This window comes from Mchenga conophoros, linkage group LG17 (assembly GCF_057382185.1).
Source record: "Mchenga conophoros isolate Kocher_MC1m ecotype Shallow Benthic linkage group LG17, M_conophoros_male_GT1.1, whole genome shotgun sequence".
Taxonomy (NCBI): domain Eukaryota; kingdom Metazoa; phylum Chordata; class Actinopteri; order Cichliformes; family Cichlidae; genus Mchenga; species Mchenga conophoros.
Genome location: NC_140542.1, coordinates 6,078,145 through 6,105,375, shown reverse-complemented (window position 1 = coordinate 6,105,375; position 27,231 = coordinate 6,078,145). Strand labels below are relative to the sequence as shown.

The window sequence follows — 27,231 nt, the reverse complement described above, 5'->3', positions numbered from 1 at the left end:
GTGCTGTGCTGCTGCACTGTCTGATAACCTCTTCTGATGTTTTCTAAAAGATAGAGATTACTGTGCAAAAGCCTTGAGCCATCCCTCATTTATTTGTATTTTTCAGGGAACATGGAAATTAGGCTTCTTTAACTATATTCAGGTTGGCTGTCTTTTGTTCCATTCAGCCTCAGGATTAAATAAACGTGCACTTGTTTGTTCCCACTCATGTTTGATATGTAAAGCAGATCAAAATAGGTGGATAGATTTCTGCTTTAATTTTTTTTTTCCTAAATGACTCTCTGTATATTGTTTACATGATAAAAATTAACTGAAAAACAACAACAGAAACAAAAAAAACCCCCAGTTAATTCCCCTAAAAATCATCACGTACAAGGAATGGACTGAAAATGAATGAAGCAGCAGCCAATAGCTGAAGACACTAAAACATTTCAACACAGAGCTATTTCAGCTATTTTATATATTATCAAAGATTTTCACATTACACAGTAACATCAGTCGTTTGTATTTCTTTTTCAATTAGTATTAATACTCTAAAAACAAAACATTTCCGAATTTTATATATTTAAAAGATTAAACAGACATTTACAGTTTCATTAACACTGTTTAAAAGCCTGGTTGAACTGTTAGACACGTGACTACTGAACAAGGTCCCAGTATATGTGCGGTGCACTTAAGGAACCTGTGGGCTGTTCATAACTTTCCTCCACTGCTGACACGGCAGGTGATGAAGAACCAGCAGCATCATAAAGGTGATCCCTGGACTCTTTAGAAATGCCTTAGTGACAGAAAAATGGAGCACAAAAAATGCACAAAATAAAGAAAAATTACTCAAAAGTCACATTTCTAACAGCTTAAACTCAAAATGATACATATCAAAACAATGTTGATGTTTAAAAATAACTACCATCTTTAACAGGTGTTCCTGCACATTGATCTTCACATATATAATCAGAAATGTTGTTGAACTGTGTTTAATTTGAGTACCTACACTGTAAAAAAAAATCTGTCAAATTTACGGTAAAATACCGGCAGCTGTGGTTGCCAGGAATATACCGTGTAAAAAATGTGGAATCTGTAAAAGACAATACGGTATACTGGTTTTGTAACCCTAATTTTTAAGGTAGACAACGTATTATTTTACCAAAATCATGATAGAAAAAACCAAATATATTTGTCAATTATACAGCAATTTAATGTAAAAAAATGCAACTTTCCATAGCTTTTTACGGATATTTGCAGTAAAAAAAATAATAATATAATAATATTTACAGTAATTTGTTGTTAATTTAACAGTAATAGGATAGACCCTATTATTGTAAATAACTGTAAAAATAACAGAAATATGTTAAACCTTATTAAAACCTTTGACAGTAAAAAACACAGTGAAATTGTATAACAAATTACAGCATTTTATTTTGACCAGATACATTTTACGGTAAATTCCTGGCAACCACAGCTGCCGGTATTTTACCGCTAAAAATACAGTACAATATGAGGAACATAAATGGTTTACCGTACATTTTACATTTGCAACCGCTAAATATAGAAAAATCTAAAGATGCTCATATACAACCAAGGTAGAGAATATTACTGATAAACAATGAGAAAATTTGACATACCATTTGAAAACAGACTAAACATATTATTTTCTCTATTCCTACAAAACAGCATAGATCTTGAGAATACAGCATGTGTCCATATATATGGCTGGTAATCCATGGAGGAATGAATAAACATGAAACAAAATATTACCTGCCCCTGACCTATCAACAGTAATGAGTCACTGGGTCCTGCCTTGGTGAAGGAAAGGACTCGGTGGAGTTTCTAATGCGCATGGTGTTGAAGATACAAGCTCTGCAGGAGTACTTCAATGTCCATCAGGAGTTCACTTTGGACTGGCAGGATCCCCTCTGCAGCAAAAAAAATGGACAAAGTTTGATCAGTGCTTGAGCAAAATGCACAGAAATGAACAAAACGTGCTGCCAAAACCAGATCTAATGATAAATGATTTCTTAAGTGTAAAATATACAGTTCTTAAAGGATAGCTATTGTCAAAATGCAACCTGGGCTGTTTTTTTCAGTTTTTTTTTTTTTTACTGTAAACGAGACAAACATATATCTAAAAGCATAATTACGACAAACAAGCCGTTTTTGAGATTGACCGTGATTTTGTTTTGTGGTCAATAGCCAGTGAATGGGAATACTAGGGGGCCGGGGCATAAATTTGAGCACATCAAAATCGATACAGTAAAAAAAACAAAAAAAAAAAAAACAGCCCAGGTTGCGTTTTGGCAATAGTTATACTTTAAATCTACTTATGTAAAAGTTATACATAGACAACGCAGCCCTAATCACAATCATAATTTGTTGGAAAACGTATTTAAGTTTCGTATTGATTTATCATAGAACTTGAAGTTAATGGCTGAATGCATGGTGATGAGACCTATCATTCAATCTACATTTTATAGCGTATGAAACTGCTCACCTGGACATGAACCTGAGCTCGGCTGATTAAGATTAGTGTCTCCTGTCCATCTTTCTTTAGCAAAACTTGAATAATACCACTGCTTACCTCTCATTGAATCTTTGGGTGCAGACTTAATTGAAGAGCCTCGTATAAACAGGCAGGGTGTGATGTTTAGGGAAACCAAAGAATACAGCCGCCATCATTTCTGCCAGAAGACTCATTGGGTGCAACGAAGCTTTCATTGTGGACTGGCTAGATACCTTCTGCATTCAGAAGGAAAACAAGAAGGGCATACACCATAAACAATAATAACTGACAAAAATAATGAGACAAGAAATTAAAGTAACAAAATAAGTGCAAATCAAGTTTCCCTGTGTTACAGTGTAGCTGAATGTTTTTCAACAATTTGATTTACGGTAAAACACATACCAAATATTTCCAGCCAAGGTTTGTTTCAATCTTCAGCATTTTTTTCCTGCCATTGTCTTGAAACTGTTTCATCTGTCTCTCTCATTTGATGCTGTTTACAAAAACAAAACAGCAATATTGTAAAGGGAAAAAGGGAAATTAATTTAATGGAAAAAAAAAGATTATGACCTGAAATCTCACCATTTCCTGAGAGTCACAGGTCCTTTGAGTATCCTTATGGTTTCTGCTCAAATTCAGTGTCTGAAAAGGGCAGGAACAAAACAAACCTTTTTAATCATAATAAAGACAAAATAAGATTTAGAGACAGACGACAAAGAAATGTGTAAAATATCTTCTTGAATCTGTTTACTTTACTAACCTTGAAAGAGACTCTTGGGTCTTAGCTGTGCCACCACCCTTAAACCTTAAAACAGATGGAGACGATATGCTGGCCTGGCTTGAAATTTCCATATTTGGTGCTGTAAAACAATATCACAAACAATAGATTAATTGTACTTTTTGGACCTTGGCCAAAGCATAATAGAAAAAACAGAAAGTCCTTCATGGCTATTGTGCAATGAAATCATAATACTTACTGGTTTGTTTCTCAGATGTCTCCACTCCTAATGATTGTAGTGCCTCCAGTACAATTTCAAGGATTGAGGCAGACAGGTCCGGCAGCACCTTAGTAATGGAACTCCTTATGCTGCCCCCCATTTCCAAGATGTCTGATAAAAGAGTGTGAATAAAGGTCAATTTACACCAAGTGGTACCTTTGGTCTTAAAATATGAAGCTGATCTTGCTTGATACTACACTTTTATACAGTGTTTCGTAAGTACCAAACTAACAGCACCATTATTGTGACAGCACACTGTGTTTCAGTGGAACCATTTGGTACCCATACTTCATGTAAGATGTTAATGGATAGAAATCAATTAAGTCAATGGGTTTTGACCAAAAAAATCATTTTATTTAAAACAGCTTACTATCACTTATGTCACACAGAACATCAGCAGGAGGCTCAGTAGAGGGCTCTTCTGATTTCTGCCACAGATCAGACTCTAGCAGACATCTCAAAGTCTCTCTTAAAGGCACATAATAGGCAAACCTATCTTTTCTGTTTTCATCTCTCCCTAAAAATATTTTCTTTGGTTCCGCATAGTTGAAGGCTTTTTTAAAGATCTGAGCTCTGGAGTGCACTGTCCTCAATGGCCCGGTATGACATGCAGAAAAAAGATCATAGCTTTTGACAGACTCACAGACTTTGTTGATGTCCTCCTCTGATAATGATGTGTCATCTTTTAACAGTGATGCAAGTTTACCCAAACTGTATGTCTGTCCCAACTCATGCATGTTCTGCATTTCCTCTACAATGTTCTGTATGGTTGAAGCAGGCAGTAGAAACTGACCCTGCAATTTTCAGTAGAATAGTGAAACGTTTCTCAGAAAAAGATCACAGAATTCAGGGGGCATTTCCATGTTATCTTCATGTGTAATAGACTGTGCAGCAGGCTCGGAAATCAAGGGTACAAAGTCATCTGATGTGGTTGGAACAGATGATGATTGACATGCAGACTGTCTATATAAATCACCAATGCTGCTGTCTGAAAACTCTGTGTTTACGTGACATGTGAGCAGTAAAAGATGATTTAACTCTAAAGGTATTTGTGCATCCTCTTACTGGACAAGTGACCACGTGTCCTTCCACAATATGGCTCTTCAGATGAGCTATTAACTCTTTAGAGTTCTGACACTGACGTTCACACATCGCCATTGCACATGTAAACGAAGAAACCACCACCACAACAGTGACATGGGTGGGGGCAGTGTCTTCGGTAAAAATGAGCCTTAAACGCGCCATACCTGGTGTATGTCTGCTTGCAGCCTGCTTCAATACACCGAAAGAAACAACGTGGCTCATTCCGATGCAGTTTACAATGAAGCACGTAGCCCCTTGATGACTGAACTACCTTACCACAGAAATTACACGTTAACATAACTCCATGTACTTTGGTAATTCCTCCCTAGCGAATTAAGCACGCCATATACAGAAACTAATCCAGAGCAATGCTTCCCTCGCAACAGTAATGCTAACTCAACTCACAAATGCTAACTAAATTCACAACCTCACTCATAAAAAACGAACTGCTAAAATTATCTATAAACGCTGGGCTGGTGGATTTTTATAACAGAGATAACTTGAAGTTGCATGTACTCACCTCACCTCGAACTAATTGTAAACTGCCAGGATGTCTACAAATTCCGAAGATGCTGTGGTCCAAGCAGCAATAAATGGTGCTAATATACGAGTTTAAAACTGTGTCCGTTAGCGAAGCCAACTTGAGTCTCCTGCATGAAAAAAAGAGCGGTTGGCACACAGCTCAGCAGCGCGCCGCGCTATTGGTCATTTTCAGGTGACGTCATCCCGCAATGTAACGTCGCTCTTTGTTTCTTTAGGAGGTTCGAATTTGATCAGAAGTCACGTCTGCAGACCGCTGCAGCCAGGTCTTACCTTGCTTCCCCTTTTTTTGGTGAAATGGTTCGCTCATACTGCACAATGTTGCTACCAGATTTTTTTTCTCTGCAATTCGAACGTAAAACGTCTGTACACAGTTTACCAGCAGTTTAGCTACCAATCAACAGCGATCACACAAATTCAAAATTTAAGGCCGACCCACTTAAGGTGGTCTGATAATATGGCGTGAAACACAACAACATAAAGTTGTTTTAAAATAATAATTAAAAAAGATTATTGAAATCAATTTTATTCACAACCATAAACTTTATTTTTAACATCTTCTTTTGCTGTTGATTTTTTTATCAGAAGGTTAACAATGATATACTGCAGGCCTAACTTTTAATCTGTATATCAGTATCTGAATTTTAAAATAAAAAAATACTATCAGTTTTATTGTCTTTCACTGCTGATATTTGCTTTTTTTTTAATGGTATGTACTGGTTGTATTATTACGGTGGACCCTATTTTTTAACATCTTGTTTCTGTAAAAATGAATGTTTTTGTTTGCTTAAAAATCTACAGCTTTATACTGTGAATTCCAATGTGCACAACCCCAAAAGATGTAGTTTTACTCAAATAATACCGTAAAATCTAAGTTTTTCAGACATTTTCAACATTACAATATGTAATCGTAAAATGTATGCATATTTATTTGTTTTCACAGAAAATATTTATAATTTCAACATTTTATTACAGTAAAAAACAAAGTTTTATCCAGTCTCACAATTAACGGTTATTCAATCTATTTAATACAGTAAAAGGAAGTTTTTGATTTTACGCTCCATTACCGTTGGAATTTGACGGTGTTTTGCTGTATATTTTACTGACTTTTTTTACAGTGTATGTAAAGGAAGAACAAAAAATAGAGTAGCAACAGATGCTCACCAAGGATTTTTTTAACATCGGTCGGCTGTTTGAGAGCCTCTCGTATTCTGTTGTCATATCTAAAACATCTCAGCATGAAGAACAGAGCTAAACACAGCTGGAGGATGAAGATCAACACACACAGCACGATGACAATGTTGTTTACTGTTGAGGGTAAAAAGGAGGGAAGAGGTACAAAAAGGCTTTAACAAATCAGACTGACAGAACAGGAATAAAACTTGGACCTTTGTTTCTTTATAATTATTATGAATTACCATTGATTACTTTCATAAATACAATGTACAGACAAATGAGGCGTAGCTTCATTCAACGTGAACTAATTATTGGATAAGATAAAAGATAATGCCTACATTTAGTGTTCAAAGAGGCACAAAGTCATTATTGATACTTTCATAGTTTTCTAGGGTGGGCCTAAGAGTACAAATGAACTGTTGAATAAAACAGTGCAAACAAAATCTCATTTTTCTATTTGTTTTCTGAAGTTGTAGTAGTTGTACAGAATCAGGACTCTTTTGCATTGGAAATATTATAGTACCAGCTGATTGTTGTGCTGTGGACTCCAAGTGGATGACCTCTGGTTGAGAAAAGACCAGAGACTGGTTCTGGTTCTGGAGGAGCCCCATCAGGTAGATCTTATTGCTCCAGGAGATTTGCTGTGAAGGCAAAACAACGGGCATTTGGATTTTGATCAGCTGGGCTTGGAATTTTATTCCAGCTTGTCATTGAAAAGAAGTTAAATTAAAAGCTCCGGTGGACGAGTTACTTGTGTTTGTGAGCTGTGTATAACTAAATAAAGGAAAGCTCAGTATCCGTTCATATAGAAGTTAAATTTGCCAGAAGAAAACAAATACTCTACAGCTTGTAAAAGCTCAGACCAGCGTTACAGCAAGCTACCACGTCCTTTCAACTAATCGCTGGCTTTTTAACTTTTCAAAATGCAATTTAAAACTTGCTTGGGAAGGCACGATGTGATCAAAAATGATTCCTTTGATTTTCTTTAATACAGATTTTTCCAGTTTTTGTAGATGTCATTTGCATACTTTGGTACCAACTGGCTCATGGCATTGTCTATTGTCTACTCTGCATGATGAAACAAAAAAAAAAAAGTTAAGAAACAACCTGAGCACATGGAGTTCTTATGCAAAGACATCCTAGTAAACTACAACTTCAGTGAAAAAACTTATTGTCTATCGATCAACCATTTCCTGAATTTTATAGTGCTGATGATGTCGTGTCTGACGTCATTGGGCTAGTCTGTTTTTATGTAGGAATGTCTTTTTTGCTTTTATTAGGAATTCAGATGTTATTTACTAAGATCATTTACCCTCATAGAGAGCCACTGAGGCATGTAAAAGAGCTCATCATGGTTCAGTCAATGTTTGATAATCTGATAATGATTTGTTGTAGGTCTAGCAGTTAGTTACTAGTTAGTTAGGTTTGAAGCAAACACAATTTGAGCGTTGCTTCAGATGAGCACAGTTTGGTTTAGTGGTATGCAATACTGCAAAATTTGGTATTGATCCATTACCACGTAATTACAGGACCATTATCACAGATGTTTAGTGTTTTCAGAGGGAGAAACATTTCGTCACTCATCCAAGTGACTGCTTCAGTCTCAGCTGACTGCAGGTTTCCCCAATCTTATAAACAGTACATTTGCCCTTCAATGACTGAAACCAGCCCACTGAAGGAACAATGGGCTGTGAGGTCATTTCCTTGATCATAAATATGCAAATTGTCATGACCATTGATCAATAACCACTGATCAAAGACCATTGGTCATTGATCAGTGGCCATGAGTACCATTCACAGAGAATTGGGAAATGGCTGCAGTCACAGCATTGTAAGATGGTGACAGATGTACCCTTAGGCCCCCTCCTTCTTGACTCCCCACATCAGACCAGTCCTAAATCCCTGTCCAGGATTAAATGAGAGTCCACTGGCCTGTAGGTGTGAGTAGATAGTAGAGTCCCGGCCTGACGAGGTAGCTCTTCTGTGTTGTGCCATCCGCTTAGTCAGAGGTTCTTTGGTTTCCCCGATGTATAAATCCTGGCAATAATCCTGGCACTTAACAGCGTACACTATGTTACTCTGTTTGTGTTGGGGGACCCGATCCTTGGGGTGGACCAATTTTTGGTCCACCCCAAGGATCGCAGCGCAGCGCGATTTGGGGTTTAAAAGCTTCAGAGACGCCGTGTTTTCGAGAAAATTCGTCTCAACTGTTCCGATACTCCTGAGACATCAAACGTTTCTCCCACTGAAAACGCGACGTCCAGATAAACTGAATCAACTTTTTGGGATAACAGCGGCTTATTTGTTATAAGTTTTGAAGTATCTATCCTCAATATGCTTCTTCTGAATACACCTACATGTCTTTGAATTTTAATTCCACTATTAGAGTGTTTTGTTGTGTTACTTAATAAAACCAAACACAGTTTTTACACAAATTTTACAACTGGCACTTTCACAGACCTACAATGTAACGACTTGACCTGAGAGTCAACACAAAAGTATCCTTGTATTCAGACATTTTCATTCATGATTGAGCAAATTAATGAACCTAGAGGAGAAAATCAAACGAAAGCATTGATCCTGTCTCGCTAGTATCGAGCCGATAACAATACCAACATTGGTATCAATACTATGGATATTTAAACTGAGCAGCCCACAGCTGGTGGGGCTGTGCTGTCTATAAATAAGCCTGTAAATCAAATGCTCCTCTCTGGGAAAACAAAATGCCTGATGACATATGTATGTGGCATGTTTTTATCTGTTTAAGATTCTGACTATGATCCTAGGTGCACCTTCTAATGCTGCTGAAGGTGCACCTAGGATGCACCTATCACAGAAGTAATAATGTGATAGTCCAACACAGCGGTTAAAAATGAGGTTTAAAGTCTTACTTTAACATGTTAAAGTGTTGCTGAAGATTATATGGTACAGTACAGGCAGCGACAGTCTTGACAGCAAGGTGCTAAACATCACTGCTGATTATCTTTTGGCTGCTTTAATTTGTATATTTAATCTGTGCTGCGGGAAGAAAGGGGCAGCTTTGATTGTGTAGCTTCGCACAGGCAAAAAATGTAAAAACTGCGGCACTTTAAATAATTCACTTTTCAGTAGAGGACATAATAACAGTCACCCAGTTAGCATGGATAGATCAATAGAGGGCATTCCCTGCTACTAAAGATGTTTACGTTTAATATAGTTCTGCAAACAACCTCTATAAACAACCTACTAAAACTAAAACTGTTAGTAATATGGTGTTGTACAGGACACTGGGATCTTGATAGGGAGCTACAACATTTTTACTCTACAATGAAATCTGCAATCCTAGTCCCTTATCTTATCAACTAACAAAGTTAACCAGCTCTTATGTAATTAACAAATAAGCACCCAACTGAGCTCTAAATAGTACAAAGTTAAACTCCACAAAATAGTTTTTTTATTTCTGTATAATAATTGATAATTCCTGAATACACATAGTTGCATTTATTAGACATTGAACTACACATATAAAAACACTTGCCAAGTTTAACAACCAGTGTAGAATACTAAAGCTGTTTTCACAGCTGCGCTGGCATCTCAGAGCACTGTTTCAAGTCTGCAAATACAGCAAAAACATTACCAGTTTTCTATTTTTATTAAAAGAAAAGTCAAAAAGAAAGCGCATTAATGTACTGACCTTACATCCACTGCTTCTCGCCGCTTGTCCGAATTAATTTTTGGGTTTCACTGCAGCACAGAATCCACTGAAATCCCCTCATTAAGGTTCCTCAGAAGTTCTCTCCCCTGCTGTTTGCTCATACAGCTGAGTGTTCGCTCTGAAAATACCTTTCTCTTATGCAGCTTCAGACGGCATGACAGAGAAAATAAATGAAAAGCTTGTGTTTGAAACACTGAGGATGAAGGCCTCTGATCTGAGCAGCGTCTGCAATAAGTAAGCCATCCGGAGGACTTTGTTCAGCAGGATCTAACTTCCATGGCTCAGCACTGTTTCTGAGTTGTCGTGCATTGTAAACACTGGATCAGAAAGCACTTTGACACGTGCCATTTTCAACACAGTTGGATAACACGGGCATCATATCAACCTCTCACTATTTACCACTCTGCAGTTAGGATTAACTTAATAGTGCATATATAAAGATCCAGAAGACCAGTAGGCATTTCCCTACACAGTGCAAGATCAACTCGGAAGCAATAGTAAAGATTAACTCATTAACCAGTGTTGGCAGTTTGTGTCAGTAATTTAAACTTCATTGTGATCTGTGGTGTAGAAAATAATGGCCAAAACACTATTCTCTTACCCGGAGAGTGATGCACGTTATTTTTATTTAGTGATGTTTTAAAATTTAAACAAATAAAAGCTGAAATGTTTCATCTTTTGTGCCTATTTTATATAAAGAGTTGGTCAAATTACATATATACAGTGGTCCCTCGCTATAACGCAGTTCACCTTTTGTGGCCTTGCTGTTTTGCGGATTTTTTTGTGCAATATTCCATGTTTTTTTTGTTTGCTAGTTTAGTTTTTTTAGTTTTGTTTTTTTAGATCCTGATTGGCTGTAGACCATTGTCAATCAATCTCATGCCGTGTCTCCTGTACAGTACAGAATGTGTTCAGCTTGTTAAATTTACATAAATCTTTCACTAGCAGTGTGACTCTGAAGTGCTGCTCTGTATGTTTGTAGGTTTTCTCCCCAACAAACACAACAATGTCGATGAAACGTTTTGCACCGTCAAAAGCAACCGCGGGTGCCTTTGGTGTCATTCTACAGTATAGTACTGGACTTATTTGAAGGCTTGAGCTCTGAGAGTGTTTAAAAGAGAGAGAAAGGTGTGAAAATGTTTATGCATGTCTGAGAAAAGTGTATAAAGTGTGCCATGAGGAGGTTTACAGCCTGAAAACATCTATAATAGTTGTAAAAAAATTAAGTTGGCTACTTCGCGGATTTCACCTATCGCGGGTTATTTTTAGAACATAATCCCCGCGATAAACGAGGGACCACTGTATTGTAAAAAGGCATAATTTGTAGAAGCTACCCTAATGCAGACTTACCTGCACTTTCTTATTTTTCTATTACGAGTTTGAGCATCTTTAGGCTAATTGGTCAGGTTTGTTGTTTTGGTTTACTTTTATCAACCTGGTTCTTTGCAACAGCCAGCAAGAACAGCTTTTGCTCTTGCGTCCTTCTACAGTTTGTCACAGTCTAGCTGAGAAGCTGACTGTGTGGAGTGAGGAGGAGGACCCGAGTACAAACATGCAAAACAAATCTTTAATCTATCTAAGAACAAGCCGTTTATTCAAGGCCGGAAAACATTACAAGAGGCAAAGGCGAAACTAAACAATAACCTAAACTTGGTGACCTAAGATTAAAACATAAAAACAAACCTAGAAACATGACATAGCATGAACATAGCAAACGACCCAAAGAAATGAATGAAAACACACAGACTAAATGCACACAGGAAGTGAGCAGGGGAAGTGGAAACACATGGGGAAACAGCTGATTAGAAAGAACATAATGACATCAGAGGGAAAAGTAAACTTAAACCTCACTGAATATAGAAACACAAGACTTTCAAAATAAAACAGGAAACATGGAGAGACAGGACAACACAAGCTTGACAATGACATGACAGACTAGACAAGAAACAAGACACAAAAGCCAAGGAGACAGATGATAGTAATGGCTAAACTAAAACTCCACTAGACCCCAAATAAGACTAACACAATAACTTATAATCACAAACTTTACATAAGAAACTCAAAAATACAGAATAAACTCAAAACGCCAGGTCAGAAACATGACACAATTCTTGCTAGCATGCTTTAAGCAAGCGAAGTTGTTGCAGTCCAAAACTACAAGATGAATCTGAGGGGTGTACTACAATAATGGGTTGAGCCATCTCTGTGTCTTGAAAGTGGTGCTTTACTGGCCAAGTATGTGTACGCATACAAGAAACTGGGGTCCAGACAATAACCACATATGGAGCATATTATTGGAATAATATGTGCAGATATGAAATCAGCACCAACTGAACAATCAGTTCTCTGGAAAATAACACTACTAATCCTGTTGGTCTTCTAAGCACGGATGGTAGGAGGGTCTAAAGTTTTTCTGATCATCAATTTTAGGGTAAGTGAATCCAGATACAGGAAAACTGCCCTCAGTATACTGAACTTGCTTCATACTACAAAGCCTGGGTTATGTGTTTAACAGAAAACTCAGACTTTAAGCTTGACTTAGCTTTCTGACCCATGCACTTTGCTTTTTATTACAAGTATCTGTCTTGTTGATTAATATCAGGCCAAATATTTAAAGATTGTGACGATTTCTTCATTATTAAGACTTGTACGTCTAAATTTGAAGCATGTTATCTGCAAAAACATGACGGGCTCATCAATAATGTATTGTTTACATAATGACAGAAGAGTCATCTAACAGAAGAAATTTAATAGAAAGTTGATTAGTGCTTGGTAGGAGCCATATAATCCCATCCTGGGGACTGTTTAGGACGCAATGCAAACTTTTTTGTTCATGTCTTCCAGCAACGGTCTTCCTGGAGTTCTGGAAGAGACGCAGAGCTGTCCTCGCATATGACTGGGACCTCATTGACTGGGAAGAAGAGGAGGTAAAAGTCCTGTAGCTTATCTGCTCCCTTTAACATAAATAAATAGTATGAAAAGAAATTAGGAGGGAAAAGATAGTCAATTATATTTCTAGTTATTTCTTTTTTTCTTGAACAAGCACTTCTTCCCTGAAGAAATGTTGACCTACTCATACCCTTTTCAGTCCATGTCAATCTCAAAGCATATATTTAAAAAGGTGGAGATGGTGTACTAAGAGCCTGTGTCAAGTCTGTCTCAGTTCATTTTATGAGTCACTGAAAATCTGCAGCTCTACAATGAAAGCACGAACAAACTAAAGACCCACACAGCTGTCATAATGTAATTTCTGTGGGTTTTTATGTTCTCTCCTGTCTTGTGTATCAACCTCCAACCATCATCTGTCAATCACATAATAGATAGTGAATGTGTTCTTTGAAGGCTGCTCTTCTTTCGATGTAAATGTGATTCAGAATTTCAATCTGCTTTGTACGTAACGTGAGAAGACAGGCTTTTGGTCAGAGCTTGAGGATATAAGGGTGGTTTGCAGCCACTTGGTTGTGCCTCTACACTGTCCCAGCTTGGCTATTATATCCTGTTGCTATGTGTCAGGCACCTTTGGACACAGCCTGCAGTTTGAGTCCTGTTGGCTGTGCTAGACTCTTGCCCAAATAGATCTGGTGCTTAGGGCCGGTTCTTGTGCTGCCATAATCAGAACCTCTGTGGCCTTTTCTAGCCGCTGGTAGGATTTCTTGACGTCAGAGACTTCCTCTATCTGTTGGTGGTACATCCCATGATACCCATGATCTGTGCTTTACACAGTTCGTATTAAATATTTGTGCTGATACCCTGAAGAAGAAGCTTTCTCCGTGGTAACCCTTTTAAAAAAAGTAGTACTTGTTCAGTCTTTTTCTAATTGCATTGACATGTCATGTCATTTATCCCACTAACTGAAGTCTGTTGAGTCCTTACGCTTTCCACTTCTGTGAAGATTGTGTTAATACATACCTCATACTGCCTGTGACTTGCACCCTCAACTATGCAATCCTGTGAAAAACTTCTCAGCAGAAATGGCTGCTAACTAGTAACTAAATGTGTGCTTTCTTACTGCAGTTTATGCTCATATGTGTAGTCTGTTATCTTTCAGGAAGAAATACGCCCGCAGTTTGAGGCCAAATACTCAAAGAAGGAGAGGATGAACCCTATATCTGGAAAACCTGAACCTTACCAGGCCTTCTCTGACAAATACAGTCGCCTCATCGTTTCCACATCTGGAATATTCTTTATGGTGAGTTTCTGGAGCAAGTGAGCATTAAGTAAAAGATGTGTTACTAAATGTGTCAACTGCTTTTTGTCTGCAATTACAATTTCCATTGTTCCATCTAAAACTAGACCTCTCAGTTTATAGACTGAAAAATTCAGTTATCATATATACATTCATAAGTGTTTACAGTTGAAATGTTCTCTTTTTCTTGTCACTGTCACGTCACAGATATTGGTGGTGATTGCTGCCGTGTTTGGCATCGTCATTTACCGAGTTATCACCGTCAGTACCTTCGCTGCCTTCGGCTGGGCTCTCATCAGGAACAACTCTCAGGTGGCGACCACGGGCACGGCAGTATGCATCAACTTTTGCATCATCATGCTCCTTAACGTGGTAAGTTTCTGCTGTTTTTCGACTGCACTGTGCAGAAGTAGAGCAATGACGAAATAGTTAATGCATTTATTTCAGGTGTGATAAATACTGTTTTAAATGTAACGGCTAATTCATGCATTGTATGAATAGTTACACGGATACATATAAGATTATCATTATCATTATTTTGATAGCTTTCTAACGCTTTTAACAGCATTTTTAGACAATAAATTTAGAGAAATACCTTGAGAAATACATTTAATTTCACCCTTTTTTACAGCTTTATGAAAAAGTTGCTCTGCTTCTTACCAATTTAGGTAAGCTGGTGACACACAATTTTGCAATTTCTTTTTGTATGAATAATGTTACGATATTCTTAAAATGAACTCCTTCTTTCTGTTTAACCACAGAGCAACCGAGGACAGAGTCTGAGTGGGAGAACAGCTTTACTTTCAAGATGTTTCTTTTTCAGTTTGTCAATCTTAACAGTTCAACTTTCTACATCGCCTTCTTTTTGGGAAGGTGAGTAAGTCACAGGCAATTTACAAATACAGGACAGGACCAGTATTAGTTGAATCATGTAACCAGTTTCACACAAATATACGTAGCTGAGTTCCTATTACTTATTCTTACACTGGCTAGTTGCCTTGTTTAGCAAAGGGGCCTGTATATTTTACTGTGATATTAAAGTCATTAGGGAATATCCAAAAGTCTTAAACAAAATATACTGAATCCTTTAGTACAGCTGACCTATAAGAAAGCAATCACCTGTCATGGTTTGCCTCCACCAGTGTGTGAATGTGAGAGTGAATGAATAGTGGAATTGTAAAGCCCTTTGAGTGTCTAGAAAGGCGCTATATAAATGCAATCCATTATTATTATTTAAATCAGAATAGCCTTAATACATTTTAAAGAGATGGTTTTTTTTGGGGGGGGGGGGGGGGGGGGTTGCTTGAATTGCTTGTATAGTTGTGAATAACCCATTGACAGAGATTAAGTTTTATATTACTTTAAACAGGAAGAGCATTTGTAAACTTTTGAAAATATAAGTCTGTGGAGATTGCCTCATTTTTTTTTAGCCAGCTTCAAGTGGCCGTTCGAGGAACTGCAGTTTTTGGTGCATGATCATATGCTTCATCTTTCAGCCTTGCTGCTTGGGGATAGTTATCCTGATACCCTTTGAAGAGTTCACCTTTTGTGTAATTAGGGACAAATTGGAATTTTCCTGACGGTCAATGATAGTACTGTATGTGTAAATTATACAGCTGACGTTCAAATGCTGGTTGGTTGTTGGTTAGGTAAAAAATGTAAAATGTAGCTTACAAAATGTAACCTAATGCAGCGCAGTGTATCTCATTGAATCTATAACAGCATTGTATATTTTGTGTACTTCTGTTCTCGAAGCCTGTTTCTTTACACACATTATTGTGAGCACTTAGATCAGGGGTGGGCAATTCCAGGCCCCGAGGGCCGGTGTCCTGCAGGTTTTAGATCTCACCTTGGGTCAACACACCTGAATCACATGATTAGTTCGTTACCAGGCCTCTGGAGAACTTCAGGACATGTTGAGGAGCTAATTTAGCCATTTAAATCAGCTGTGTTGGTTCAAGGACACATCTAAAACCTGCAGGGAGACCGGCCCTCGAGGCCTGGAGTTGCCCACCCCTGATTTAGATTAATCTTCCAGCTTTTATTTGTTACATGAAATAAAATGCCTTTAAAGCCATCAAAATTGTCCTGTTAAGTACAGTTAGGAATAAGTTTAAGGTTTTCTGGATCTTGTAATTATCCAAGAGTAATAAAGTGTCACAGGAAAATTGTTTAATCTCTCTTAAAAGGACAACCAAAGGGATACAAAGATGTCTCAGGTCTTTCAGTACCAGAAAACTGGCATTTTGCATTACCAAGGCTTTCAAATCTAGAAGAGTTTTTATTTTTCAGTGACATCTATAATTTTAACCATCGGGTCCATTTTGATACATTTTACAGACTTTGAGCAAAGCCGTCTCTGGGCTTAACGTAGCTTATAGTGACGCTAAACATGTAGCTCTAATTGTGTGCTCTTTTATTAACTCCTTACTCCTGTTGTTTTTTTTCGACCCTTGGCCTACAGATTCACAGGTCGACCTGGTTCATATCTGCGTCTCATAAATCGCTGGAAACTGGAAGAAGTGAGTAATGACTTTCCTTTTCCCAGTGGGGAATAATCGCAAGGCATTATGGATTGACATATTTCTAACTTGGGCATTAAGCTATTACTGTATGGCTAACCACCAGGCATTTAACCCCCATCATTAGTAAGTGGTACTTCTGGGAACATGCAGGGAAATAATACAGTGGAGTGGTCTAAGGGGACAAAAGGCCTGAGCCGACGTTTTTAGGTGCTGAGCTAATGTTTTCCCTCAGCAGCAGAAATGGAAAAAGTCTCTATAATGTGACATGTACAGTACAAGTGTAGCCTCAGTCAGCCTTTCATTCCCATGCAGAACCATTATTGTCCTTAAAGACATTACTGCCTCGGCTGCACATTTAAAAAGCTGTTAAAGGTTGCAGGCATAAATCATAATCGTAAGTGTATGAAAAATAATTACAGGTTGTGACTATAGCCTTTCCAAAATAAACTGCACTTGCATTGCTGCAGTGGGTGTTTTCCAGCAAGTGATGCTTGCAAATCCTGTTAGACTCATGCTTATAACAGTGACTAGTTCTAGCGATCCTGGATTCCTTCTTGAAAATGAAACTCTTTTGTTTACACTTTAAAACACCATGTTGGCAAAGGCTAAAGTTTGATTTCATGCTATCTCTTTCTTGTCTCCTCAGTGCCATCCTAGTGGCTGTCTCATTGACCTCTGTATGCAGATGGGAATCATCATGGTGCTAAAACAGACGTGGAACAACTTTATGGAGCTTGGCTACCCGTGAGTTCCGTTTGCCGCTGTAACCTTAAAATAATATAAACCTGTTATGTGTTTAGACAAAAAGCAGCATCTGGTGTAAAAAATAAAATATATGGAGCTAGTTACTATGGCAACCTCTTACGTGTATGTATATGGAGTAACTACAAAAATATATAATTCTAGCCCATTACTAGCCCATTTTATTTAATGCTGAATTGCAAATGCATCTTGCTATCCAAGCTAGCTAGCCAGTGCTAGCATTAGCTGGCAACTCTCTAACTCTACGTCATCTGAAAATTTGAAAAAAACAAACCAAAAAAAAACACAGTTATGGCAAAATTGTCAAACTGTTGTTAACAGCTGGGTACATCACAGTGGATACATCCGTCGTTTATATACAGTCTATGTTGGTCGAGAAACGTAGTGTCAGATTGAAAAGGTGCTGAACGTATCTGAATCTATTGCCATGGTAAACATTCATGATCCCCAGGCAATGAATCCTGCTTTTCTAACCTTGTGATTCATCATCTACTGCAAAACTGGTCTCACTCCCATTTTGTTTTTTGTTGTTTGATAAAGTGTTTTTCTCTTTCGTGCTTTTTATAAATTTATTTATTTATTTATTTTTAAATCAATCATTTGACCAGTACTTACTTATGGTCATTTACCTAGCTAATAACATTCCCATATTACTCACCTGTGCTTGTGTGCAGCTCCAGTTACCATATGGTTACATGTACTGTGTTTAAGAGCAGATCCGGAGAGCTTTTAAACTTGAAAACAGCAGTCTCTCGTGTTCCGAAACACCTGGACTTAGTGTAGTTGCACAAGAAGATCATGCCCAGTTTTTTTTTGTTTTTTACTCAGACTGATGCAGAACTGGTGGACGCGGCGGAGGCTGAGGAGAGAACACGGCCAAAATGCAAAGGCTGGCTTTCCACAGTGGGAGAGGGATTTTAACCTACAGCCAATGAATGCCTATGGACTGTTTGATGAATACCTGGAGATGAGTATGTTGGATGCAAGCACAATATGAATGAAATACGCTTTGCTGGTAACCTTTGATATCAGTTCTGTATTTTAAGGCTATCCTAAAATGCACTCTACAGTTTAATCTTCAGAATTTATCTAAACAATTTTTTTATCTTGGTCCCAGCAGCTTCAATCCATGTTATGTAATTCTGACACTGCACTATATTGAATTAGAGCTAGAAGCTTTTCCACGTGCTTTAAGGAGCTTTAAGGTGCATTTGACGTTTTTGATCATTGTTTTGGATTTTCATCCTACAGTTTTTAAGTTCACCCATTCCCAGATTTGAAATCGCTCAAATAAATCCACTATACGCTTTCTTCAAGTCATAAAGAGCTGAACAGGACAGAAACTACTGCCTTACATTCATGCAGCAGCCAATAACATGACTCTAAATTCTTAAATTCCAGTCTAAAAAAAAACTGTTTGAAAGCATGATGAACATCTAAAGGAGATGTTGGACATCATGTTCAAGGTAGCTAGTTTACCTTTATACAGTCTGGCTTCATTAAACCTAATAACCACAATCAGGCAAAACCTTCTCACAACACTGGTTTTCAACTCGATAAATAAAGGTTAGGGTCAACAGTATCATTCCTTCATATTTGTGCATGAGTAGATATGATTGTAAATCCCTTAAATGTATCCCTATTCTTAATGATCTTTATGATCCAGCCATGGTGATGTCAAACAGCCAAAAACTTACAGCGAGTAGTAAACAAACAGAGCCTTTTTTAATATCTGTGCACTGAGGTCTGCTCGAGCTTTGAGTGGTCAATAGACAGAGATTTTATAAATGTAGCTTGCTCAGGGTAGCAGGCTACTGTGCAGCATAAATGTCTGGATTTACCATGGCAACCACAAATCCTGCTTGTAATTAAATTGAGTAGAAATCACAACAACGGTCGCCTCAAGGTGCTTCTTATTGTTAGATAAAGACCCAACATTAATGCAGGCAAAACCCCGTCAATCAGACAGCCCTCTATGAGCAAGCACTTGGCGACAGTGGGAAGGAAAACCTCCCCTTTAACAGGAAGAAACCTCAAACAGAACCAGGCATCTGCCGTGGCCGGCTGTAGTGCAGGCCTCTGAAGTCTTGCACTGTTTGTTTCAGTTTTACAGTTTGGCTTTACCACCATCTTCGTGGCAGCTTTCCCTCTGGCCCCTCTCTTGGCGCTGATCAACAACATCATCGAGATCCGTTTAGACGCTTACAAGTTTGTCACACAGTGGCGACGCCCTCTGCCATCACAAGCCAAAGACATAGGTAAAGAGTAAAATGCAGTACGTTCCTTTATTACAGAAACACTTTCCTGTTTGTGGGGTGTCTTTGAAATCATTCTTTATTGGCAGGGATCTGGTATGGCATTTTGGAGGGCATCGGCATCTTGTCCGTCATCACCAACGCCTTTGTGATCGCCGTTACCTCGGACTTCATCCCCCGCCTTGTTTACGCCTACAAGTACGGACCCTGCGCTGGTCAGGGCCGAGCAGGGGAGGGGTGAGGGATGATTTCACAGTTTTTGCTTTAATTCTGTGTTGCTGCATGCTGCAGTTGGTAAAATCATTTCCCGTATGTGCCGCAGGTGCATGATGGGTTATGTCAACGCCAGTCTCTCAGTTTTCCGGGTGTCAGATTTTGAGAGGAGGTCGCACCCCAGGACGAATGGCTCGGAGCTGTTTGGAGAAGCCGTGAAGTACTGCAGGTGGTGTGAGAAGTGAAAAGCTGTTATTTTGAGGCAGCTGTAGAAAACAGAAACACTGTGGGAAGAGAAGTTTGTTTATTTTAAAAAGGCTTCAGCTAAAAGCACAGGGTCAACTATAAGATAATCCACTACTTTATTCACAATTCTGGTAACTGAGTGATCTTACTGAGATCCACATTGAACTGAAGTTACAGAACATCATTTTGGAAACGCCCCATTTTCTGCCAGTATCCCAATTTTCCTGCTCACTAATATGAGTACCGTAATTGTCGGGCTATAAGCCGCTACTTTTTGCACAAGCTTTGAACCCTGCGGCTTTTAGTCAGGTGCGGCTTTTCTATGGATTGTCCATGATTTTTGTCATATCGTAAGACGATTTGTTTTGTGTGTTCCGCTGTTGTACGGCACTACGTTGCCTGGCGGAAGGATCGGGGTTCAAGAGTGGTATGTTAGTCACATGTCCGTCTGCCAGGCAACGTAGTGCCGTACGAAGTAGCGCGAAAAACAAACTTCAAAGTAGCGGTACGCGTTCAGCGGGAGGCGTGGATGATGAGCGGCGATAAACTTGCGAAAAGCAAGTTATGCCCAACTCCACCGGTGGATTCTGACAGCGTGGAAAAGTGTGAAAACATCCACGATCACCAACGGATTTTGAAGGGCTGGACTGTTGCATGATGGAGAGGAGGACACCGCCACGGCCCTTCTGAGGGTGTTCGACTCTGACACTGACAACGAGGATTTCTTTGGTTTTGAAAGTGACAACGAAGGAGAGAAGCGGAGAGTGGATGACGAAGCCATCCTGAGCCTGTTTGTTTCCGACACTGGAGAAGAGGACTTTGGTGGTTTTAGAGCGCAGGAAGAAGAGAAAGATGGTGAATGACTGACTTTTCTTCTTGTTAAAGCCGTGTTACTGCACCTGAGCCTAAAAGGTAGTCCGAATCTATTTTTCTGGTGTGCTGTAGGTTACTGTTATGTACTACATGTGCAAATATGTACCCATAACTTGTTTTTCAAAATATTAATAAAAGTGATGTCTCCAAACAGCCATCTCTTTCCTGACAATTCCCTTTGTGCATATTCTCTTACATATGATAAGTCAACATTGAAACACCTGCGGCTTTTAGTCAGGTGCGGCTAATGTATGTACAAAACAGGATTTTCCCCGGATTTTAGCTTGTGCGGCTAATATTCAGGTGCGCTTTGTAGTCCGGGAAATACGGTAAATGAGTCATCAGTGTTTCTATAGGATGAACTTTGACCTTTCTCTTTTTTCCCCTCCCCTTTTAGGTATCGTGACTACAGGGAGCCTCCAGATTCTGCAGAGCCTTACTCTTACACTCTGCAGTTCTGGCACGTCCTGGCAGCCCGGCTGGCCTTCATCATTGTTTTTGAGGTCAGTCTTTTGTAGTCACTGACAAATGACAGCAGGCTGCAAGCTGCCTTTGGAATTGGATTCCTTCTTATTATTTTGTCAACAGGTTTTCACCTTTCTCTCTTATTTATCAGGACCAACCAGCAGTGCTGTGAAAAAGTACTTGACTCCCTTCTTTCCCCCTTCAAACTAATTCTAATTTTATAGAAAGATAAAAAGAGTAAATGCAAATTTCAGTTTTTAAATTATGATTTCATTGATCAAAAAAGCTATCTTACCTCGACCTTAGTCTAGGTGAATTAGTTGTTGTGAACCATATTTTTTTTTTAGAAAAATTTGTTTTAGATTACGAGCCACACCCAGGAAGACCTGTTGAATCAAGAATTCACTTAAATAGAACCTGTCTGAGAAGCTGAAGAGGTCTAAGAGATCTCATAAAGGAGGAACATCATGACACGATCTAAAGAAACTCAAGAAGATCTGAGAGAACAGATGAGAGACAAAGTCATCGACACCGGGGTGGAAGGGTTACAAAGGCATTTCTAAGGCTGAGGGAGGTCGTTATTCACAAATGGAGAAAACTTGGAGCATTCACAGGAAAGTCCACCCTTCCAAAATTTCTCTATGAGTGCATCAGCAACTTATCAAGGAGGTTACAAGAGAACTGCAGACGTAAATTGTCCCTAAAGGTCAAAGGTCATGGCTCAAAAATAAGAAAGACACTGGGCAACAATGGCACCAGGGGAGAGTTGGTGGAGACAGCCACAGCTGACCAAAAAGAACATAAAGGCTCGTTTCACAATTGCCAGAAACTATCTTACATCTATTCTATTCAATTCAATTCAATTTTATTTATATAGCGCCAAATCACAACAAAAGTCGCCTCAAGGCGCTTCATAGATACAGAGAAAAACCCAACAATCATATGACCCCCTATGAGCAAGCACTTTGGCGACAGTGGGAAGGAAAAACTCCCTTTTAACAGGAAGAAACCTCCGGCAGAACCAGGCTCAGGGAGGGGCGGGGCCATCTGCTGCAACCGGTTGGGGCGAGAGAAGAAAAACATCTGCCATAAAACTAACACAACATCATACAAGCAGGCAGACATGGTTGTAACAGTGTGGTGATCTGGGCCTACCTTGCTGCTTCAGGATTTGGACAACTTGCTGTAATTGGTGGAGCCATGAATTATGCTCTCTACCAGAAAATCCTGAAGGAGAATGTCAGGCCATCAGTTCATGTCCTGAAGCACAAGCTCACTTCTGCAGCAGGACGATGATCCCAAATACACCAGAGAGTCCACCTCTGAATGGCTAAAAATAACGAAACTTCAGGTTTTGGAGTGACTAGTCAAAGTCTGAACTTAAATCTTTGACCTTAAAAGGCCGTTCATGTCTGAAAACCCTCCAGTGTTGCTAAATTAAAACAGTTTTGCAAAGAGAATGCCTCAATTTCTCCACAATGAAGTGAAAGACTCATTGCCAGTTGGCACACTTGATTGCAGTTCTTGGGCGGCACAACCAGTTATGTTTAGATGGATTGTTTTCCCCTTAAAAATAATTTAAAATTGCATTTTGCATTTACTGGGGTTACTTTTGAATAATAATAAAAGTGTTCAATGATCTGAAACATGCAAGTGTTACAAATATGCAAAAAAGTAAGAAATCATGAAGGGGTTAAATACATTTTCATAGAACTGTATTTTTCTCAATATTTTTCTCAAATCTAAAAAAGCCTAATAGAGACATGGCTCTAGTGAATATTTTTAACCATGACCCATCAACTCAAATCATTTAGAGACTAAAGATTTGATGAATTGCAGAAAAGTGCAGCCACAGAAGCCCAGTCATGTTCTAACGTTGCTGTGACCAAAATAGAGTCATGCAATTTAAAAAAAACATGTTCTGCTTCCTGTGTTTGGCATTCTGAGCGACCTGTTCCAGCTTTCAGCGGCTGGAGGAGTGCACTCTTCTATTTTAGCTCACACGCTCTAAGTAACATTGCAACTAATCCAGATTTAGGAGGTGTAAAAAAAGCATTTTATAAATCCAGATTAGAGCTGCTCGGGTACAGTGTATTTATCAGAGAAGAGGCTCAAATAAACGTGTCACTCGGAAATTTTTTACCATCTTTCAAATCATTTGTTATGCTTTGTGAAGCATTTAACTGATAAAGAGCCAGTCTTTCCTATTAGGACATAACAATCAAAGAAGAAAAGCATTACTGCATCTTATCACTTCAAAGTTCTTAGCATAGTGGAGGTATAGCTCTGGGATTTCTGATAAAGTTCTGTGTTTTTGTAGCATATGGTCTTTGCCATCAAGACTCTGATCGCATACCTGATCCCCGACCTTCCCAAGGACCTGCGAGACAGAATGCGCAGGGAGAAATACTTGATCCAGGAGATGATGTATGAGGCTGAGTTGGAGAGACTGCAAAAGGAAAAAAACGAGAAGAAGAAGAAAGACAGGGTCCACCATAAGGAATGGCCCTGAACACACCAACAGGTACATGTAGAGAGATTTTCTTCAGCTCTATTAAGGGTGTATATCAAAAATGGCTACCATGATGTCATTTATTTGTTTGTGAAGACCAGCGTTGGGGTTGTTATTTAGGAAAAGTATTGCTTTATTACTTTTATTAAATGTAAGTATGTTACTGAATTACTCACCAGAAAGAGTAAAATTTTTTTACACTACTCGTTACATTACTTTCCAGTTACTCTGTAAAATGACCTGAAACACAGTGTCATGTAATTACTATTTAACAAACCTGAGGCTACAGTCCCACACATCAGCCCAAATCCCTATCCTAGTGAGGACAGGCCTACAATCTTTCTTTTAGTAGTTGCATATGAACACAAAGCAAAGAAACCTCAAAGGGGCTGCTGCAGTGATTCTACTTAAGTGGCATGAACAGGTGGAAACAGAGGCTTCAAGTCTGATGACTCATCATTTAACTAAGTGAAGATCAAGCCTATTAAAGATCAGCGTTTGGTTGCTGGGTTGGGGTCGGCATATACTCTGGGTTTTTGGCTAGCTTTGCCTTAGCATGCTGTCTGTGCAGACATGTGCAAAAAATAAAGTTGCTTTATCAGTAAAATGTGGCTTGTGGGCTTGTGTTAATTTTGTGAAATTAAAATAAAAGTGATGCACATAACTCCTCAAAGCTGATGCCGCTCCACCATTTTACTCCACCCAAATTCAGTTGATTGTAGTGCAAGTACACAAGACAAAAAAAAAGTGTTCGATGTGGGGTGTTTTTTTTTTCATTTCTGCTGCTGATAACTGAAGAACCTTTGTAACAGACGTAAAGAGATAATTGTAACTGCAATATAATTGCTGAATTTAGTATCATATTAACATATTACATTACAGTATTATGGACACATGTAATGTGATGAATCATATTACTTTGCATGCGTTGTATTAGTTACTGGTGTAATGTTTACACCAGTACACTGGTGAAGACCCATGTTGATGGTTTAAAGTTATTAATTTGACCACTGCTGTTCTTTTAGCCGGTATTTAGTGCCTAAAATTAGAATACCATAAAGTGGATGGGCGACATATGCAGACATAAGTGTCTGCTAAGTCACACAGAGAGGTTTGATTTGTAGTGGCATTTACCGCTTTACTCACCACGTTCTCATCCCAACGCATAACATACCGGCGCATGTGACAGATCGTCGGTATGTTACGCATTCTGAGGCATGAGAGCCGAAAGGAATGAATCTATACATGTAAATGTGTTTTATGTTCTGATCATGAATCACTCTGGAAAACACTACGTGATAGGTTTAAGCTTATGGTTAAGGTTCTGGTTCAGGCTGGAAGCGAGGGCTGGAGCCTCTGCTCGAAGCGTGTGTTCCCACCACGAGCGGCATTCTGTTGGATTCAATTGAGAATCTGGAGCATCTCATAAGGACGCAGAAGGGTACCTCTCGTGTCACTATGAGACTCCTCGGGCTGTGAGAAATTGTCAGTATGTTGCGCGTTGGGAATGAGAATGTTCTGGCTTTACTACCTTTTAAAGATTTTTACCGCTAAGTTTTAAAAGTTTAAAAAGTCCGAGTTATTAAATACTTAGCGGTGTGACTCAGCTATAGAGACCAAAAGCCTTTTTTGTATAAGGCTGTAAGCGTCCCTGTTTCCGCTATGATGTTTTACCAAGGGGGTCTTTGGAGACAGTCTTGAGGAAATGCAGTATTTGGCATTAATGCATTAGCTTCCGTTTTCAGCTCTGGTAGTTGCCATTTACTCACAACTAGCATCTTCTTATGGGGACTACAAATTTCAGTCCACCAGAACAGCTGTTGCAGTCTTGTATTTACTCTAGCTAACTAGCAAATTGTGCTAACGTTTAGTTCTGACTGAAAATGTGAACTGATTGAAAGCCTGGTTTATGTTTTTTATCTATATCCAGTCTATCCACAGAAATTCAAAAGCCCATCTAATATCGACTTAATAAATGTACAGTTGTATGACCAGGAAATGAAAGTTCTTGTGTTTAATAAGTGTTATAGTCACTTTTAGTTGGCATTTTCTGTTACTGGACTAAAACCCAGACATTTAAATTCATTACAGAGTAAAGTTACTAAGCTACAGTTCAAGTTATTGCTCAAAAGATGACATTAAAAGCAGTTTTCTGCTGCCATGGATGAATGCTGTGTATATTCAGTACAAAGTGTATTCAAACTGCGATCCAAAAAAATGTAAATAAAGCTGTTTGTTTGAAATGTTTCTCGGTGTTTGCAAGCTTTACACGAGTGTCTCTTATTTCCAGGTAGTCAGCAGGTCTTTGGTTTTCACAGCACAGCAGAGGGAGAGTGCCGGGTTTCCTGCATGTACTGGACTCTCATCCCTTCCTCCTGCTATGTCAGACCAGCCCCTCCTGTTGGACAGTTTCTGAACTGCATCTAGCTCACCGTAACAGTGACTTTGGAGCCCATGTCTGCAAAACTAAGAGAAGTGCTCTGGAACATTTGGCAGTGGGATTTGCTACTTTTTCCCTTCCAGTTTGGACTCTCAGCAGGGTACATCTTCAGATCCTGAATGTAGATTTTAAGCAAGATGAAACTTTTCCACATTTTCTGTTTTAGATGAGAGGACCTACTCTCCTGAGCTTACTAGGTAACAAACCCTGTTTACATTTCTTCTTGCTAAGGGAGTTCACATTTTGCTTCACTGTAAATAAATGTATTTAAATGAATGTCAGGCTTATATGCTCTGCTATAGTGTAGTGCAAGAAAAATTAAGTAATGTAAAGACCTATTCTATCAAGGCTATGGCGCTGTCCACAGTTTGCCTATATTGGAAATGCTTTCCACTTGAATTTAGATTGATAACTGCAGTAATAAATATTATTTATTGTAAAGACATTTGACTTTCCCTTTCTTGATTATATCTTGAGTCAGTAGATGTTTTTTATTTAGACATTATTGTCATTAACACTGAAAAAAAACGTCATGGTAAGTTTAATGCATGGTTTAAAAGTACAGGGAGACAACTGTAAAAATTGAATATGGAAAATTCTTTCACTGCATCCAGCTTTTTTTTTTTAACGTATTTTTACTTTTTTTCATAGCAGGTGAGTCAGCACTCACTAAAAAGTGAAAAAGGTGTATTTATTTAATTGAGTTCCTACTTCAAGGAAACAGACTCATATATATTTCTAGTTAATTAATTCCACAGTAAAACCA

At 38.6% G+C, this 27,231-nt stretch overlaps 1 protein-coding gene and 1 long non-coding RNA gene across 6 annotated transcripts in view; one reads left to right on the top strand and one right to left on the bottom strand.

The window, feature by feature from the left end:
- The window catches only part of LOC146554965 (anoctamin-4-like), a 58,706-nt gene extending 31,796 nt beyond the window's left edge, over nt 1-26,910 (top strand). For all 4 annotated transcript variants that reach the window (XM_085253071.1, XM_085253072.1, XM_085253074.1 and 1 more), the window contains 14 exons: nt 12,833-12,915; nt 14,037-14,177; nt 14,382-14,546; nt 14,806-14,842; nt 14,936-15,047; nt 16,639-16,696; nt 17,346-17,443; nt 18,290-18,432; nt 19,567-19,719; nt 19,806-19,953; nt 20,039-20,158; nt 21,446-21,551; nt 23,834-24,037; nt 26,316-26,910. In XM_085253071.1, the coding sequence (XP_085109197.1) occupies nt 12,833-12,915; nt 14,037-14,177; nt 14,382-14,546; nt 14,806-14,842; nt 14,936-15,047; nt 16,639-16,696; nt 17,346-17,443; nt 18,290-18,432; nt 19,567-19,719; nt 19,806-19,953; nt 20,039-20,158; nt 21,446-21,551; nt 23,834-24,025 (1,556 nt within the window). In that variant the 3' untranslated portion in view covers nt 24,026-24,037; nt 26,316-26,910. The remainder of the gene's footprint in view (nt 1-12,832; nt 12,916-14,036; nt 14,178-14,381; nt 14,547-14,805; nt 14,843-14,935; nt 15,048-16,638; nt 16,697-17,345; nt 17,444-18,289; nt 18,433-19,566; nt 19,720-19,805; nt 19,954-20,038; nt 20,159-21,445; nt 21,552-23,833; nt 24,038-26,315) is intronic.
- LOC146554966 (uncharacterized) lies at nt 72-10,258 on the bottom strand. Of its 2 annotated transcripts, XR_014889347.1 has the most exons (10): nt 9,968-10,258; nt 6,818-6,935; nt 5,099-6,426; nt 3,475-3,606; nt 3,258-3,357; nt 3,080-3,139; nt 2,900-2,990; nt 2,576-2,733; nt 1,756-1,913; nt 72-778 (listed from the first exon to the last, which is right to left on the bottom strand). It is a non-coding gene; the product is annotated as an uncharacterized LOC146554966 (long non-coding RNA). The 2 variants fall into 2 exon arrangements; XR_014889346.1 differs by lacking the exon at nt 72-778 and having other exon boundaries at nt 1,392-1,913.
- Nucleotides 26,911-27,231: the final 321 nt, after the last annotated feature.